The sequence below is a fragment of the Pan troglodytes genome, chromosome 3 (assembly GCF_028858775.2).
Source record: "Pan troglodytes isolate AG18354 chromosome 3, NHGRI_mPanTro3-v2.0_pri, whole genome shotgun sequence".
NCBI lineage: Eukaryota > Metazoa > Chordata > Mammalia > Primates > Hominidae > Pan > Pan troglodytes.
Genome location: NC_072401.2, coordinates 99,868,450 through 99,885,712, shown reverse-complemented (window position 1 = coordinate 99,885,712; position 17,263 = coordinate 99,868,450). Strand labels below are relative to the sequence as shown.

The following is a 17,263-nucleotide window of genomic DNA, read 5'->3' as shown; positions in this document are numbered from 1 at the left end:
TCCCTCCCCTCTCCATGTGAGTGGTGCCTGGAGAGTGTTGATCAGCTTGGAAGAAATCAGAGTGGTGGTTCACAGGTTTGTTTAGAGGCGCAAATATGTTGCTAGCAGTTGATGGCAGTGCTAAGAGGTGATTAGACTCCAATCAGCTAAACATCAGTTCCATAGGTACTTGTAGGTATGCTCTATACCTCTTCTGATACACTCTGAACCCACTCTGATACATTTGGTAACGGGGCGGTGGTAGATGTTGGGTGGGTGTAAGTGATGTAACGCTTGGATGCCCAGGAGGAGGTGCTGTTGTGGGTTCCCTCGGGAGAGTGGGGAGGGCTTGGTTGGAGCAGAGTGTTCAAGAGGTGATGAAAAGTAAGGGTGCATCAGGAAGGGTTGCACAGAGGCTGGGCAGGGCAGCTCTGCCTCACTGAGAAATTTGATCAGGATCCCTGAGGAAGAAAGGATTGGGGCTTCGATTTAAGAATTAGGGGCAGAAAATAGAGGGACTGGCAAGTCAGATAGTTTTTAATTGAGGAACTACCCTAGCATCTGAAAACACACACAACCTAGCATTTGGGGTTTGTTTTTTAAAACTCAGAATATATCTTGAATGTCTAGATGCAGGAAAAGGTTAAGTAAGATTCTGGTACAGCCATATAATTAAAGAACATGGGGGTATGGTGGCTCATGCCTATAATTCCAGCACTTTGGGAGGATCGCTTGAGTCTGGAAATTCAAGGCTAGCCTGCAACAAAGCAAGACTTCATCTCTGCAACATTAAAAAAAAAAAAAAAAGTAGCCGGGCATAGTAGTGATGCCTGTGGTCCCAGCTACTAGGGAAGCTGAGGTGTATCAGTTGAGCCCAGCAGGTTGCAGCTGTGGTGAGCCAAGATCGCGCCACTGCACTCCAGCCTGTGCAAGACCTCATCTCAAAACCACAAAGAACACAACAAAGAACAAAAAATATGCAGCCATTAAAAAAGAGGTTTATAAAAACTTGAGTTGTTAGTAACGTGAGAAATTCTTAAGTGGGGGGAAAAAGGGATATAGCTACACATGGCACAATGCTTCAACCATGTAAATACACTCTGGGCAACTGCTGTGGGCAAGCATGCCAGAAGGTCATTCTGAAGCTTTGCATCAGACATTAGGCACAGGTATAACAAAGCATGCTTTCTATGAACTAACTGTCAGATCATATTATAACACAAATGCGAGGCCGTTCTCTCATTAACAGGAAATGAATTTTTGTCAGATGGTTTTCTTAGGTCAGTGAACATCTTGTTCTCACTTGTTGTGGCTTAGGGGAAGTCACTGTGTTTCACAATCGTGATAGGGTAACAAGAGGACAAGAAATAGGCGAGTGGGAAGCAAAGGAATTAATAGTTATTACTTTGGGATATGATGAATCTACATGGACACTCTGTGTTACTTCCTCTAACTTCTGCTGGGTACTAGGGGATGAGGCTGTGTGGGTGAAAAGAGCAGAATATGATTCATTAACACCTCTTCTACTTTTCTTACCTACACAAAAAAGGAAGTCATGGTAGGAGAGGCATGGTAGAGAGTGGGTTGCATTCTGGAAACTTGAGAAAAGGGAGGGTGGGGCAACGGAACTGTCTACCTACTGATAGTTGGCTTTAGCCGAAATTAGGAACTATTTTGGGTTCCTCCAAAGATGGGTCTGAAGTCAAAGCTCCTCTGGTTAATATTTCCTCATATCATCTTAGAATTGTAATCAATCATCCCTTCCTTCCTAAGTTCTAAGTGTTTTAGGTATCTGTCTGACATGCCTATGCTAGACATCAAGGAACTAAGCACCAAGATGCTGAGCAGAACCTCCCTGAAGGGAAGTCAAGGTCAGAGGTGCTGACCTTCTCTGGTCCTCCTGCTGGTGGACCAGAGAAAACCACCAGACCAAGAGAGCAAAGGTCAGAAGAACCGCAGGCAGCAGTACCTACCTGGCTTAAGTTTTGTTTGATAATTTGGTTCCAATATATAAAAATGAATTGTCATCATATTAAGTTCCTGTCTAGGGTTATAAATAGGAGACAGATGTGTATTGTCCATTTTCAAAGTGTTAGGGAGAATCTCCGTGGCTACAGCTAAAAAGCTCAATTTCATTAAAAATTTTATTTTTATTTTGGGACAGACTCTCACTCTGTCATCCAGGTTGGAGTGCAGTGGCACGATCTCGGCTCACTGCAACCTCTGCTTTCCAGGTTCAAGGGATTCTCCTGTCCCAGCCTCCCAAGTAGCTGGGATTACAGGTGTGCACCCTGATGCCTGGTTAATTTTTGTATTTTTAGTGGAGACAGGGTTTTACCATGTTGACCAAGCTGGTCTTGAACTCCTGACCTCAAGTGACCTACATGCCTCAGCCTCCCAAAATGTTGGGATTACAGGTGTGAGCCATTTTGTTTCTACATTACAAACTATTAATAGGCATACTGTCTGCTGTTTGGGGGTTGCTTTTTGAATCCTTTTAGTTGGGAATCCTGCAGCAGTGAGAGAGGAGTATATGGGTTAGGCCCTAAGATATCACAATTCCATCTCACCTTGTCTTGAACGTCTAAAAGTTTCAATTGTCATGAAAATCCTAAGGGAAGTAGGGATTATTAAACTTGTCATATTGAGAAATCAGGCCCAAAGAGTTTAAGTAACTTGGCTATGGTCACACAGCTAGTATGTAATAGACCCAGGATATGACTATAGATTAGACAGTATCCAAAGACCACACTCTTCGCACTATATCACCCTTTTAAAGTACATAACTTGAGTCAGACACACCTATAAAACGTACGCCTGTAATCCCAACACTTTGGGAGGCTGAGGCGGGTGGATCACTTGAGGTCAGGAGTTCAAGACCAGCCTGGTCAACATGGTAAAACCCTGTCTCCACTAAAAATACAAAAATTAACCAGGCGTCAGAGCGCATGCCTGTAATCCCAGCTACTTGGGAGGCTGGGACAGGAGAATCATTTGAACCTGGAAAGCGGAGGTTGCAGTGAGCAAGATTGTGCCACTGCACTCCAGCCTGGACGACAGAGTGAAGTTACATGGCATATTATTTATATGTATGTAGGCAAAGTTAGAGATCACACCTGTGAAAAAAGACCTCAGTTTTCCTGGCTACAGCTATAAAGATTCATCCCAAATATTATTACATACTTTTTAATAGACACTTGTGTAATACAAATGTTACAGTGTCCTAATGTTAAGTGGCTTTTAAGCTTACTGATTCCAGTAACAGCTGGATACAAAGGGTAATGCTCACCTAAATGTCTTAATGTCTAGATATCCTCACCCAGTATGTTCAAGAGAATTAGATAATAAGCCTCCTAATTATAACAAAGAGCATTTCTTTTTGAATTCTTCACATGTAGCATTTTTCAGAACACTTCAGACTAATGCTTGCATATGAGAACTGCATTCTATTCCATTCAAGAAATCATTTTAGATGAAAAAGTTTTCTTCTATGTCTCCATTCTTATCAGACAGTATGCTCAAAACATGTTTTTATCATGGAAAACACTGGGTTATGGGCTAGTGTTTGCTTTGAGCACAGTGAGGTTACGGTCTAGGTGGGTGGGCTGGCATGACTCCAAGTTGCTAATGGGGTTGGGGGGAAAGGGGTATATTCTAGTGCATTGCACTCAGGCATCTTCTTTGCTTGTATTCCTGCCCTTTTCATCTATGTTCTAGTACTGGCTCAAGATTGACAGTTAAAGCTTTGTTGTGCTGTTCTTCCCTCCTGTTGTCTCCCTTAGAATGTACTCTTAGTGGGTAGCAAACTAACTTAATAGTGGCCTCTAGGACTAAGATTTAGTAGCAGGAGATAAAGGAGAGTACAGTCTATAGACTCTCCCATCCACTGCAATGGCACATCAGTGTACCATCTAATTTGGTAGCCCCTGTGATAAGGGCACAGCCTTCTGGTCTTTCCATACAATGATGAGTACTTTGAATTGCACTTTATTTTGCTGGAGATAGGAGTTCCTAGCATATTAGCAAATTGATGGCTGGCAGCTGGCCTAGATGGCAACTTGTCTCACATTTACGATTTTAGGATACTTTTGTTAAAATTTTTTCCTAAAGTCAGACAAACTATCAAATCTCAAACTTTCTATCAGTCAGTCAGTCAATCTTTCGGGAATTAGTTCAGGCAGTCTGGAAACTTCATGGATGCAGGATTCATTCATTCAGTCAACAAATATTTGTTGAGCATCAATAGCAAGCCCTATTCTAGGAGCTGGAAATATAGACAAAATATACAAACAAACCAAATGATGCCATTATAGCTTCATATACTATTTATTAAGTTATTAATATGAACAGATATGCAACATTACAGATGTCTTTCAAAGCCTGTAATAAAATATAGTCCACTATCCAGCCCAGGAGAAAGACAACAAACAGTATCATTCTTACAGTAAGTGTAGCATACGTACTCACAATAGTCCCTTATTTGGACATCAAAGGGAACAATCAGTCAAGATTCTTTACCTCCACTAGAATTTAACTTTCTTGGATTATAGCTGTTTTAGAGTCAAAAGTCCAACTTAGATTACCCACAGAGATGTGTAGCATCACATGTTGGAGAGGAAGGAGCTACTGTCACCTCCGTGGCAGCCCTTTCTACTGTCTTGCAGTCCTTCTATATCGAAGCCCATCTTGCCTTTTAGGCCAGTAGTGGTCAAATTTGGGTATGGGGAGAAGGCAGGTGGGTCACAGGGAGGTTTTGATTAATTTACAAAGATTGTGTTTCAAAGCTCTAAAAACCCATTTGGTGGTGGCAGTGGCAGTGAAGAGTACACTATATTTCGCCAAGGGGGTCTTCTCATCTCTTGAGTCTTGACTTTCTCATATCCTTTAAAATTCCTGCAGTTCTCAGTGGGAAAGTGGAGGTGGCAAACTCTAACAGCGATTGGTATGGGGCCATCTGCAGAATGAACTGGACTGGCTACTATGGCTTTTATAACCTGCTTTCCTTTCTTTAGTCTAGACAAGCTTATTTCTTCATCTTTCCACCTATGTCCTGCTAGTTCTAACATAAGATTTAAAAGGACTATGGAAGATAAAACTTCTCACTTTCTAGCTGAATGATGAAAAACAGCAAAAAAAAAAAAAAAGAAAAGAAAAGAAAAAAATTCCATTCTTCAATGAACTATACTCAATTTCCTCAGTTGAAAACAAACAAGCGCCAAATGAATTTTAAAGACAAGTGCTGGATAATGCTGATTAACTGGTAGAAGTAGTTCCTGAGTGAAACAGCATATGTATCAGAATCTAAAATACAGGCAAAACCCGAAATGCTCTGTAATAGGGATTGTAATAGTGATTCTTCAACCCCTTAGTTTCACACTGAAAACTACACATGTTTTTCAATATCAGGCTATTGATAATAGTCAATTAAATATGGAATCAGAAACCTCAGAAAGTCTTGCCAAGTTTGTGGCAGTTTCAATAGTCTAAAAAGGAAAAAGGAGAAACCAGAGGTTAAAGAGTAAGAGCATTGGAATTTTATTTAACTCTAGGTACCATGGGTTTGACATTAGTAGGAAAGACTAATGAATAAGCAGCCATACAACTTTTTTGGTCACTGTGCTTCCCAAGCACCAAAAAATGGAGCTATTTTTCCAATTCAGTTTCATCTTTAATAAGCTAGACAGATCCTGCTGCATTCTTTGTTTCTAGTTTACCAGTACATCATTATGTAGTTTACTGCATGTGTGGAGCAAGTCATTATGTAGTACCAAGTTTACATCATCATAGGACTACAACATGCACATTCTACTTAATGTAGCTCAAGCAACAGGAATACAAGAGAACGGTTATGGGTGGAGACTTGCCTTTGACAAAGTCATGATCACACTAACTATAGGTTTAGAAATCTTATTAGGGAGGTACCTACAGCGGTTCTTCAATTGGTATTAGAACATCACATGCATGCACAAGTGGTATGGTAGAGAATGAAGCGGAAGAAACCGCTGGATGGAGGACAGAGGGGAAATTAGAGATGGGATGATGCCATGTATCGGGCAGTTCTCAGCTTTCCACAGTAAGTCTCTGCTCTGTGAGAGAGGCCTGCTGGGCAACACTTTTGTTCTCATGACTGCGAAGTTTGGATACGACATCTAGAAAAGCCAAATCCTGTACTTCCTTGTGTAGACATTCTGGAAGACAAAAAAATACAGATATGATTCTGTTAGGTTGTTCTAATATTATTATACAGTCTATCCAAAACATATACCAAAATGTTTATTTTGACAAGACTAAGCTATAAAACTATAAACAATTCTGGAAAAAGACATAGCAGTAGCCTAGCAATGTCTTTCTTAGAAATGTATTATAATTTAAAAAAATCATAAAAACTTTACTTTTTTTTAAATTAAAGGAAAAAATTTTAAAGATGGGGACTTGCTCTGCTGCCCAGGTTTGAGTACAGTGGCATGGTCACAGCTTACTGCAGCCTCAAACTCCTAGCCCCAAGGGATTCATCCTGCTCAGTCTCCCAAGTAGCTGGGATGACAGTCATGAGCCACTGCACAGCTACTTGCTGCACAGCTACTTGCCCAATTTTTAAAAAGAAAAACGAGACGTCAAGTTCTACAGTGTAAGATTAATTACAATAATGAGTTATAATTAAACACAGCTCACTGTATGATCTCAAGGTTTGGTTACATACAACCCTATCACCAGTTCAAATACGAAGTCCAATGACTTACCAAAAAGCTTAGGATATGTTTCAAATTAATTTTGTGGCAAAAGAAAAGTTTATACTTCATATCCTTCAACAAATTTCTGTGACACTGGACTCCCTTTTAGATTTTTTGTCCTCTTCTTTCTGACTTGCTTTCTCTATTTAACTTCAATTACAAGAAAATATAGGATTCCTGTTAGGACTCTGAGAACTGTTATATGGGATGAGTGAAGTCTAATAAGCTTAATGTAATCAGTACTACTGAAACTGATGTGTTTATTTTGATATGACTGACATAAACCAATGAACCAGTGTTTTTAGTAGTAATAGAAAAATCCATCCTAAAATTCATATGGAATCTCAAGGGACCCTAAATCTCCAAAACAATCTTGAAAATGAACAAAGCTGGAGTTCTCATACTAACTGATATCAAAACTCACTACAAAGCTACAATAATCAAGATAGTGGGGTACTGGTACAAAATCCTACAACTTGGGCCAGGCGTGGTGGCTCACGCCTGTTATCCCAGCACTTTGGGAGGCCAAGGTGGGTGGATCACCTGAGGTTGGGAGTTTGAGACCAGCCTGACCAACATGGAGAAACCCCATCTCTACTAAAAATACAAAATTAGCTGGGCGTGGTGGTGCATGCCTGTAATCCCAGCTACTCAGGAGGCTGAGGCAGGAGAATAGCTTGAACCTGGGAGATGGAGGTTACGGTGAGCCGAGATCGCACCATTGCACTGCAGCCTGGGCAACAAGCGCGAAACTCCGTCTCAAAAAAAACAAAAATCTTACAATTCAACAACAACAACAACAACAACAACAACAAAACCCTTCAATTCTAAAAATGGGCAAAGACTTGAATAGACATTTCTCCAAAGAAGATATACAAATGGCCCACAAACACATAAAAAGATTCCCATCAGTAATCATTAGGGAAACGCAAATAAAAACCACAGTAAGATGCCACCTCACGCTCATTAGTTTGGCCATTACTAAAACACAGCAAATATTGGTGAGGATGTTGAGAAATGATAATCCATGTGTACTGCTGGTAGAAATGTACAATGGTCCAGCCACTGTGAAAAAGAGTATGACAGTATTTAATTAGTAAAAACAGTATTTAATAAAAAAATTAAACATTGAATGACCATATGATCTAGTAATTCCACTTCTGAGTATATATCAAAAATAATTAAAAGCAGAGGCTCAGAGATATTTGCATACCAATGTTCACAGCAGCATTATTCACAAAAGCCAAAAGGTGGAAATGGCCCAAATGTCCACGGATTGATGAATGGATAAACAAAATGTGATATATACATATGATGGAAAATTATTCAGCTTTAAAAGGAAATGAAATTCTGACACGCCTACAATGCAGATAAGCCTTAAAGACCTAAGTAAAATAAGCTAGACAAAAAAGGACAGGAGTTTCTTATTCCACATATATGTGGTGCCTAGAGTTGTCAGATGATGGAGACACAAAATAAATGGTGATTGCCAGAGGCTGTGGGGAGGGGTAAATGGGGAGTTATTGGTTAATGAGTACAGAGTTTCAGTTTGGGAAAATGAAGGTGGTTCTGGAGATGGATGCTGGTGATGATTGCACAGCAATGTGAATGTGCTTAATGCCATTAAACTGTATACTTAAAAATGGTTAAAACAGTAAATTTTATGTTTTGTATGTTTTACCACAATTCTAAAAATGCCTAAACAAATAGAAGAGACTCAAAGTCTCTGCAAGGAAATAAAAGATATAAAGAAGAAGCAAATGGAAATTTTTAACTAAAATATATAACTGAAATAAAAACAGGTTCAACATCAGAATAGAGGGGACAAGGGAAATAATCAGAGAACTTCCAAGATAAAACAATAGAAATTACTCAGTCTGTACAACAGAAAGAAAATAATCTGTGGGTAAAAAAGAACAAAACCTCAGGGACCTACAAGACTATAATTACAGATCTCACATTAGTGTCATCAAAGGTCTGGAAAGAGTGGATAGAATGGGGCTGAAAAGTACCTGAAGAAGTAACAGTCAAAACTTCTCAAATTTAGCAAAAGACATAAACCTATCAATTCAAGAAGCTGAGCAAACTCAAACAGGATAAACCCAAAGAAATCCATGCCAAGACACATCATAGTTAAACTTCTGAATACTAAACGCAAAGAAGTCTTGAGAGACAAAAATGACACCTTACTTACAGGGGAATAAAACACATAAGAACACAATGGATTTCTCATCAGAAACCAGGGAGGCTAGAAAAAAGTGGCACAATAGTTTTCAAGTAAAGAAAGAAAAGAACTGTGAACCCAGAATCCTATACCCATTTTCTGTCATTTGACAATGTCATTTCCCTTTCATTTTGAATGAAAAAAATTTTTTTTTGGCTAAAAATCTGTTGCTAGCAGTATGGCTAAAGGAAGTTCTCTCAACAGAAAGGGAATGATTATAACAAAAATAAGAAATCTAAAAATGTGCGTAAATATGATAGACTTCCCTTCTCTTTCAAAGAGTTTTCTGAAATATGTTTGGTGGTTGAAAGAAAAGTTGTAACACTGTCTAATGTGATTCTAAATATATGTAGAAGAAATATTTAAGAATGATATACGTGAGAGGCTGGGCGTGGTGGCTCACACCTGCAATCCCAGCACTTTGGGAGGCCAAGGCGGGTGGATCACCCTGACGGGTGGTCAGGAGTTCAATACCAGCCTGGGCAACATAGTGAAACCCCGCCTGTACTAAAAATACAAAAATTAGCCAGGTGTGATGTGGCAGGCATCTGTAATCCCAGCTACTCGGGAGGCTGAGGCATGAGAATCACTTGAACCCCGGAGGAAGAAGTTGCAGTGTGCCAAAATCACGCCACTGCACTCCAGCCTGGGTGACAGAGCAAGACTCTGTCTCAAAAAAAAAAAATTATATATATATATATATATATATATATATATATAGAATAAATGTAAATGATTAAAAAATGTTTAACCCATAGGAAGTCAGAAATAAAGAAGAAATGTGACAAAGAGAAAACAGAAATAAGATTGCAGACTTAAGCCATATCAGTCATCCATTAAATGTAAATGGTCTAAATACACAAAAGGGACTGGTAGATAGATTAGAAAATGACAACTTTGCGCTGTATACAGGAAACTCACTTCAAATACAGCAGATTGAAACTAAAAGAGTGAGAAAAGATCATGTGAATGTTATTCAAAAGAAAGTAGGATGGCTTCTTGTAGTGGCACATGAAAGAAAATAAAATAGTAATAATAAAAAAACAAGCAGAAGTAGCTATGTTAAAGTCAGATAAAGTTGACGAGAGCAAAGAAAAATACCAGAGAGAGGTACATTATATAATGATAAAAGGGTCAATCCCTCAAGAAAGCACAGCAATCCTAAAGGTGTAGGTACTTAACAACAGAGCTGAAAATTATGTTAAGCAAAAATTGACAGAACTGAAAGGAGAAATAGGTAAATCTACAGTTATAGTGGGAGACTTCAACACCCTTCCTCTCGACAATTGACAGAACAATTAACTGCAAAACCAGCAAGAATAAAGGAAACTTGACACTAGTACCAACAGAATCAAATTCACATTTATACAACAGTACCCAATAACTGCATAATACACACTCTTTTCAGGTGTCCATAGAACATATACCAAGATATGCCAATGTCCATAGAAGATATACCAATGATTTGTTGAAAAAAATTTTTTTTTTTTTTTTTTTTTGAGACAGAGTCTTGTTTTGTTGCCTAGTCTGGAAGTACAGTGGCACAATCTCTCAGCTACAACCTCTGCCTTCCAGGTTCAAGCAATTGTCTTGCCTCAGCCTTCTGAGTAGCTGGGACTACAGGCGTGTGCCACCACTCCCGGCTAATTTTTGTGTTTTTAGTAGAGACAGGGTTTCACCATGTTCGCCAGGCTGGTCTTGAACTCCTGGCCTCAACTGATCCACCACCTCAGCCTCCCAAAGTGCTGGGAGTACAGGCATGAGCCACCGTGCCTGGCCTCCTAAACAAATTCCTTAGTTAATATTATGGCATACAAAATCAGAACCTGTGCCTGCTATAAAATAACATTTTAGGGTTCATGAGACTTACTGATTTTGCAATACTGAATGTTGTCTAGATTTGCTATATGATACTTTCTATTGTAGTGAGAATCTTTTGGGAATGTCTTCAGTGAAAAGTAATTCTATCTATTATACAGTTGGATGGCTAGAAAATACCAATGTAGTGTATATTTCAAGACAGCTAGAAGAGAAGATTTTCAATGTTATCACCATGAAGAAATGAGTGTTTACAGTAACAGGGGAAAAAAGTTATCTTATAACCTCCATAAACTAATTTCTAATGGCTTTAAAACCCAAAGCCATCATTTACTATTACTCTACATTTAATATTTAATGTGAACCATATGTTTATGGACATCAAATGATAGAAGAATACTTACCAGATCCCATAAGAGCACATATCAGGACCATGGAATTATATTTGATTTCAGGAGCACTTCTCTCATCTGCTAGCAGTCTATGTAAAATCTGTACAAGTTTAGCACTTTCTAGATCTTTCTCAGCAGTGCCTACAAAATAAAACAAAGTATATCTACTGTGTACGAACCCAGTATCCTCAGGATAAACACTGCTTCATTTTGAAGAAATTGACCATACGAAACCTTCTAAATGGAACTGATAAATAATAATGACCTAGAAAAATAATATTAAATTCAGACCACGTGAAAAGAGTAAATAGAATTAGATTTTAGTAGACACTTCAGGTGTTTAAGCTTACTATTTAATACTAACACATTTCTTTTAATATGAGACAATTAAACTTTTTATTATGGAAAATGTTAAACATATGCAAAATCAGAAAAGATGGTATAATAATATACCTTATGCACTTATCACCTTACAGAATTATGGCCAATCTCTCTCATTCACCTGCTCTCATCCATCTCAAATTATTTTGGAGCAAATCCTATAAATCACATAATTTCCTCCACAAATAAAAGATAAGGACTCAATGGAATTTCAATCAAAATCCTAGCAAGATTTTCTGTAGAAAATAGACAAGCTTATACTAAAACTTATATGGAAAGCCACAGGCCCTAAAATAGCTAAAACCATCTTGATAAAGAAGAATAAAGTGTGAGGAATTCCTCCATCCAGTATTAAGGCTTACTCTATAGCTACAGTAATCAAGATAGCATATTACTGGTGGCAACATAGGCACTTATGTCAAAGGCACTGAATGGAAGACCCAGAAATAGACTCACACATATATGCTCAACTGACTTTTGACAATGGTACAAAATCAGTTCAGTGGAGGAAAGACAGCTTTTCAACAAAAGGTGCTAGTACAATTAGACATCCATGGGACAAAGAAAATGAACCCTAACCTAAACCTCGTACCTTATACCGATATTAACTCAAAATGGATTACAGACTTAAATGTAAAATATAGAACTATAAAATTTTTAGAATATATAAAGAACTCTCAAAACTCAACAGTCAAAAAAAAATGGTTAAAAGACAAAAATCAGCATTTCACCAAAGAATATACAGTTGACCCTTGAACAATATAAGTTTGAACTGTGTGGGTCCACTTATATCTGGATTTTCTTCTCTTCTGCCATCCCTGAGAGAGCAAGCCTAAGCCCCTTCTGTTCTTCGCCTTCCTCAGCCTACTCAGTGTGAAGACAAGGATTCAAGACCTTCTTGATAATCCACTTCTACTTAATAAATAGTAAATATATTTTCTCTTCCCTACAATTTTCTTAACATTTTCTTTTCTCTGGCTTTATTATAAGAATATAGTATATAATTCATATACAAAATATATGTTCACTGACTGTTATTGGTAAGGCTTCCAGTCAACAATAGACCATTCAAGGAGACAGATATCCTATACACCTTGACTTGATCATTACAAACTATGCACATAAAAAAATACTCACATGAGTGTTTCCTCTTCCTGGAATTGGGGTTGGAGGGTCCATTCGCCCCAGTGTGAGAATTATGGATATAAGTTGTCAGTGGGAATTAAGAGGCTATCAGTTAACAGTATTTACCCAAATGGCTTTGAATTGGATAGGACATCCCTACTAAGTGTAAAGTCCTCTTTTGTGTAAAGCAGCCTTAGGCCTTAACCACAGGCCACGTGACTCTATTACACCATCCCTGGCTGACTGTCTTGGGTTGGCTCCTAAGCCATCCAGCTTATGCTATTCATAAACTAGATGCCTATGGATTAGCTTCTCGTGATGAATTCTGCCCATCAGAAATGCTATATTAGGGCCGGGCATGGTGGATCACACCTGTAATCCCAGCACTTTGGGAGGGCTGAGGTGGGTGGATCACCTGAGGTCAGGAGTTCAAGACCAGCCTGACCAACATGGTGAAACCCTGTCTCTACAAAACATACAAAAATTAGTCAGGCACAGTGGCATGCACCAGTAATCCCAGCTACTCAGGAGGCTGAGGCACGAGAATTGCTTGAACCCAGGACGCGGACGTTGCAGTGAGCTGAGATTGCGCCACTGCACTCCAGCCTCCTGGGTGACAAAGCAAGACTGTTTCAAAAAAAAAGAAAAGCTATGTTAAACTGAAACTAATGAAATTATTTAGTCTCTGCTTTGGGGGAGTTCTGAATGCAAAATACACAGAAGGGTAACACAGAAGACAAGACATTAGAGTAAGGCAATAGAAGTCACGGTGATGGAGAAGGAGAACAGCAAGAAAGAATCAGTAGTAGAGAGAACCAGCAGAGATGGAAGAGAAAGTATGGGTCACTGGGAGAGTAGCAGACTCTTCATATGCTGTCATATTCTAAATATTGTTTGGTTTCTCTGTGAAGCCTGCTGAAAATGTTTTCTCTATTCTCTAAGTGGCTGTAACTTGAGACATTATTTAAAAGTTAAACTTACCTTAATGCATTGCCCTAAAAATGTTACCAAAAACACAGCCAAAGGGGACAGCTGTAACAATATATATAGAATGATTTTCCATAGATTCAGAGAACGGTACAGACACTAGCAAAATGCTTCCAGTCAAGGTTCTGTCTGACTTCAACTCCACTTCTATACTTCCTTTCATCCAAGACAAAAATAGAAGAAAATAAGTTTGTCACTGGGGTACTTACCCAATTCTAAAGCTGCTATTAATGCCAAAGCAACAAGGGCTTCATTCTGCATTATTACATGTTCACTAGTTGCCATGGTAACTAGATGCTTGATGCCACCACTCTGCACAATGGTTTTAATTACATCCTACAATAAATAATATCAGAGAATTATAAACTTTAATTTTAAACATAAGGAACATGCATTAAAATCAGTCAACTCATTGTTGAGTGGTTTTGCGACAGTGTCCTGTATGAATCATTTGATTTAATCATAGTTTTTTTCTCCACAGAAGAAAAGGAAAAAGCTTTTAGCTTTAAATACATTCATCAAAAGATGACAACTTAAATTGCCTAAGTAGAAAAGACCACTGCAGTTCATATTAAAAAACAGAAGGCTTAGAAGCTACCAAAGCCAAAGAAGTAAAAATGCCACTGCCTTAAATGTTGACCTACCTCAGGATTGACAAACAAGAATAAAACTTGGAATTTAAAAAAGTTCTCAGCTGGGCACGGTGGCTCAGGACGTAATCCCAGTGCTTTGACAGGCCAAAACAGGAGGATCACTTGAGACCAGCCTGGCAACATAGCAAGACCCCATCTCTATGAAAAATAAAAAAATTAGCCAGTCATGGTGGCACACATCTGCAGTCCCAGCTACTCAGGGTGCTGAGGTGGGAGACTGCTTGAGCCAGGGAGCTCAAGGCTGCAGTGAACTATGATCACACCACTGCACTCCAGCCTGGGTGACAGAGTGAGAACCTGCCTCTTAAAAAAAAAAAGTTGCTTTTAAATTTTCATGATAGTGCCAGGTAGTTGTTCTGCAGATGTTCCAGGTAAAGCTTTTATAAAAAAATTTTAAGTACTTTTTACCCCTTGATTTAATCTTACAAATATGAAAACTGAATTACATGCAAAAAGACTGAGCAGAACTTAAAATTCTCCATCTGCCCTCATTTCTCATGGTGCTTAGAGCTCTGTCTTCTCTCCATGGCAGAGGAGACATCAAGCTCTGGATTCAATAAATCCCACTGACTGAGCAAATTACTGAACCTCTCTTACCTCAGTACTATCTCCATGTCACTGGAATGATGTAAGTATATATCTCATAGGTTTTTGTTATTACAAAGTTATTACACAGAAAACACGTAAGACCATCTGGCAAAAGTTAGATGAAAAAAAAAATGTTCACCTTTATTTCTAGTACCCATTTTGGTCTTCATTCCACCAAGGGTTCCGTTGTCTTAGAACTCTTGAACTAAATCTGATTTAGTAGGAGGTCTCAATAATAAAATATTTTAAAAATAATTTTCTCTATTTTCACTATTTTTAATAATTTGAAGGTCTGGACATTTTAAAAAGCCTGAGTCAGCTTCAAAATTAATTGTAGTTGGAAATATTTTCCAAATTTGCTAAAATATTTTTAAAGGGTTTGCTTTATGCTTCCATTTCATAAAAATTTTTTGAGAAAACTATTTTTAGAAAGTATCTTTGCTTTGAGCCCAAACTTGTTTAGTGATCAAACATGCTAAATAGAGTCCAAGAACTAAGTTTTTATGGTAGCTGTGTTCTGGCATCTAATACATTTTTCCCCATCAATCTGTTTTAGAAAGCTTTTTCTAACCTCCCCAATTTACTGTTTACTCAGCAACAGTTTATTTGAAACAGATACAGAATTCTTAGTAAAAAATTTTATAAAAATCACAAAAGAGCTTGAGTAAAGAAGACCATAAGAGATGAACAGATACATATGCAATCATTTAGGGAAGATGCTTGAACTGTCATTTTGTCCTCTATGTTTCTAATCACACTTAAAAGACCAGTGTAGTAGAAGGAAGAGTAGGGAATGAACTAAGGAAATGTGTACATCAGAAATGAACAGTGTCCTCTCTTTGGCCAGGTATACTTTCATCTCACTTTTCCGGAACAGATACCTGAGTCCTTTTTAAAATTTCTGCCCTCCGGGGAACATCACACACTGGGGCCTGTCGTGGGGTGGGGGGAGCGGGGAGGGATAGCATTAGGAGAAATACCTAATGTAAATGACGAGTTAATGGGTGCAGCACACCAACACGGCACATGTATACCTATGTAACAAATCTGCACGTTGTGCACATGTACCCTAGAACTTAAAAGTATGATTAAAAAAAAAAATTTCTGCCCTCTCACCAACTACTTCAACAAATGTTCATTGAATAGCTATTCTATGAAATCATTTTGCCTTATAGAATATGGGATTAAAAAATAGATAAAACATTGTATTCGTCACATGTGACAGAATAATATTGACGGCAACCCTTTATGGAGCAATAACTACAAGCTGGACATTGTACTGAGTAGCTTATAGATATTAGCAAATTTCTATCCTGCAGAAAATCTCATTAGCTAGATATCATCTCCTGTTCACATAGATGAGGAAATGAAGCTCAGATTAAGTCATTTGCCCAAGTTCAGACAATAAATAAGTGGTAAAGCCAAGGCTAAAACCTAGGCAGTTTGGCTGATTAGTGGGTCTTTGTTCTTAAAAATTCTGGAGATGCTTTATGCAGTCTGAAACATGTTTTATTTCATAGTTCTATTCTTATAGAAAGCTAAATTTTGGTATATATAAAACCAAGGCAAATTATCCATGCTAACAATTTCATCTATTTAGCATTTAGTCAATTTGCCCTTGATTAGTGAAATCAACCCAGGTTAAGACTGTTGAAAACTGTATCATGTTGATCACAACGGAATATTTTCAGATAGACTTTGATTTGAGGTAATTTTATAAGACTGCCGGTTGGTATAGCCATTGAGTTGGTGAGCCACTTAACAAAAATTTTCTTTTTCAAGATTGTATCATCAAAGCCTTTTCAGTACGGGATTTAAATAAATGTTTGTTGGATGAATGAGCAAATGACTAAATACATTTGTTTAAACAAGTTTTTAGCCTGGTAACTGATAAAGAATTCTCTACTCTTAAAGGTTAAAGAAAAGTGCTGGCTTTGATAGCAGGGAGTTTTTATATTCCTGGTATAAAGGCAACCTATATTTCTCTTTACATTTTTGATGTCTATAATTGGAAGATCCACTAGTTGGTCAGCAGTCCCAGACTAGGGCGCTCTTTCAAAGAAAGGTGTGACTTTACCTAAGAGCATCAGCACAGGAATACACTGCAAAGTGCTGAGATGACTAAGCAGCATGAAACCTTGTGAGTCAGTGCAAACTTTTGAAGGGTTGAACTCCAAGACGGAATTCAGGGTGGGGTATGATCTTCAAAGTTTAAGAACAACATAAGGAGAGAGCTGTGATTCACACAGCTGGCTAAGGATCTACAGGAATGTAATACATTTGAACCTGGTGTTTAATTATTTTAAAAACTTATTCTAGAACAGCATTTTTCCAAAGTACGTCCAGTGTAATAACAGATGCCACCTGCAGAAAGGATCCATGGTC

General features: G+C 38.2%; 1 protein-coding gene across 16 annotated transcripts in view; it reads right to left on the bottom strand.

Annotated features, from left to right (window-relative positions):
- Nucleotides 1-5,490: 5,490 nt before the first annotated feature.
- RAP1GDS1 (Rap1 GTPase-GDP dissociation stimulator 1) overlaps nucleotides 5,491-17,263 on the bottom strand; it is a 173,675-nt gene continuing 161,902 nt past the window's right edge. For all 16 annotated transcript variants that reach the window (XM_001165560.7, XM_054683209.2, XM_016951900.4 and 13 more), the window contains 3 exons: nucleotides 13,847-13,973; nucleotides 11,157-11,285; nucleotides 5,491-6,167 (listed from right to left, as the gene is read on the bottom strand). In XM_001165560.7, coding sequence (XP_001165560.4) covers nucleotides 6,040-6,167; nucleotides 11,157-11,285; nucleotides 13,847-13,973 — 384 coding nt within the window. In that variant the 3' untranslated portion in view covers nucleotides 5,491-6,039. The remainder of the gene's footprint in view (nucleotides 6,168-11,156; nucleotides 11,286-13,846; nucleotides 13,974-17,263) is intronic.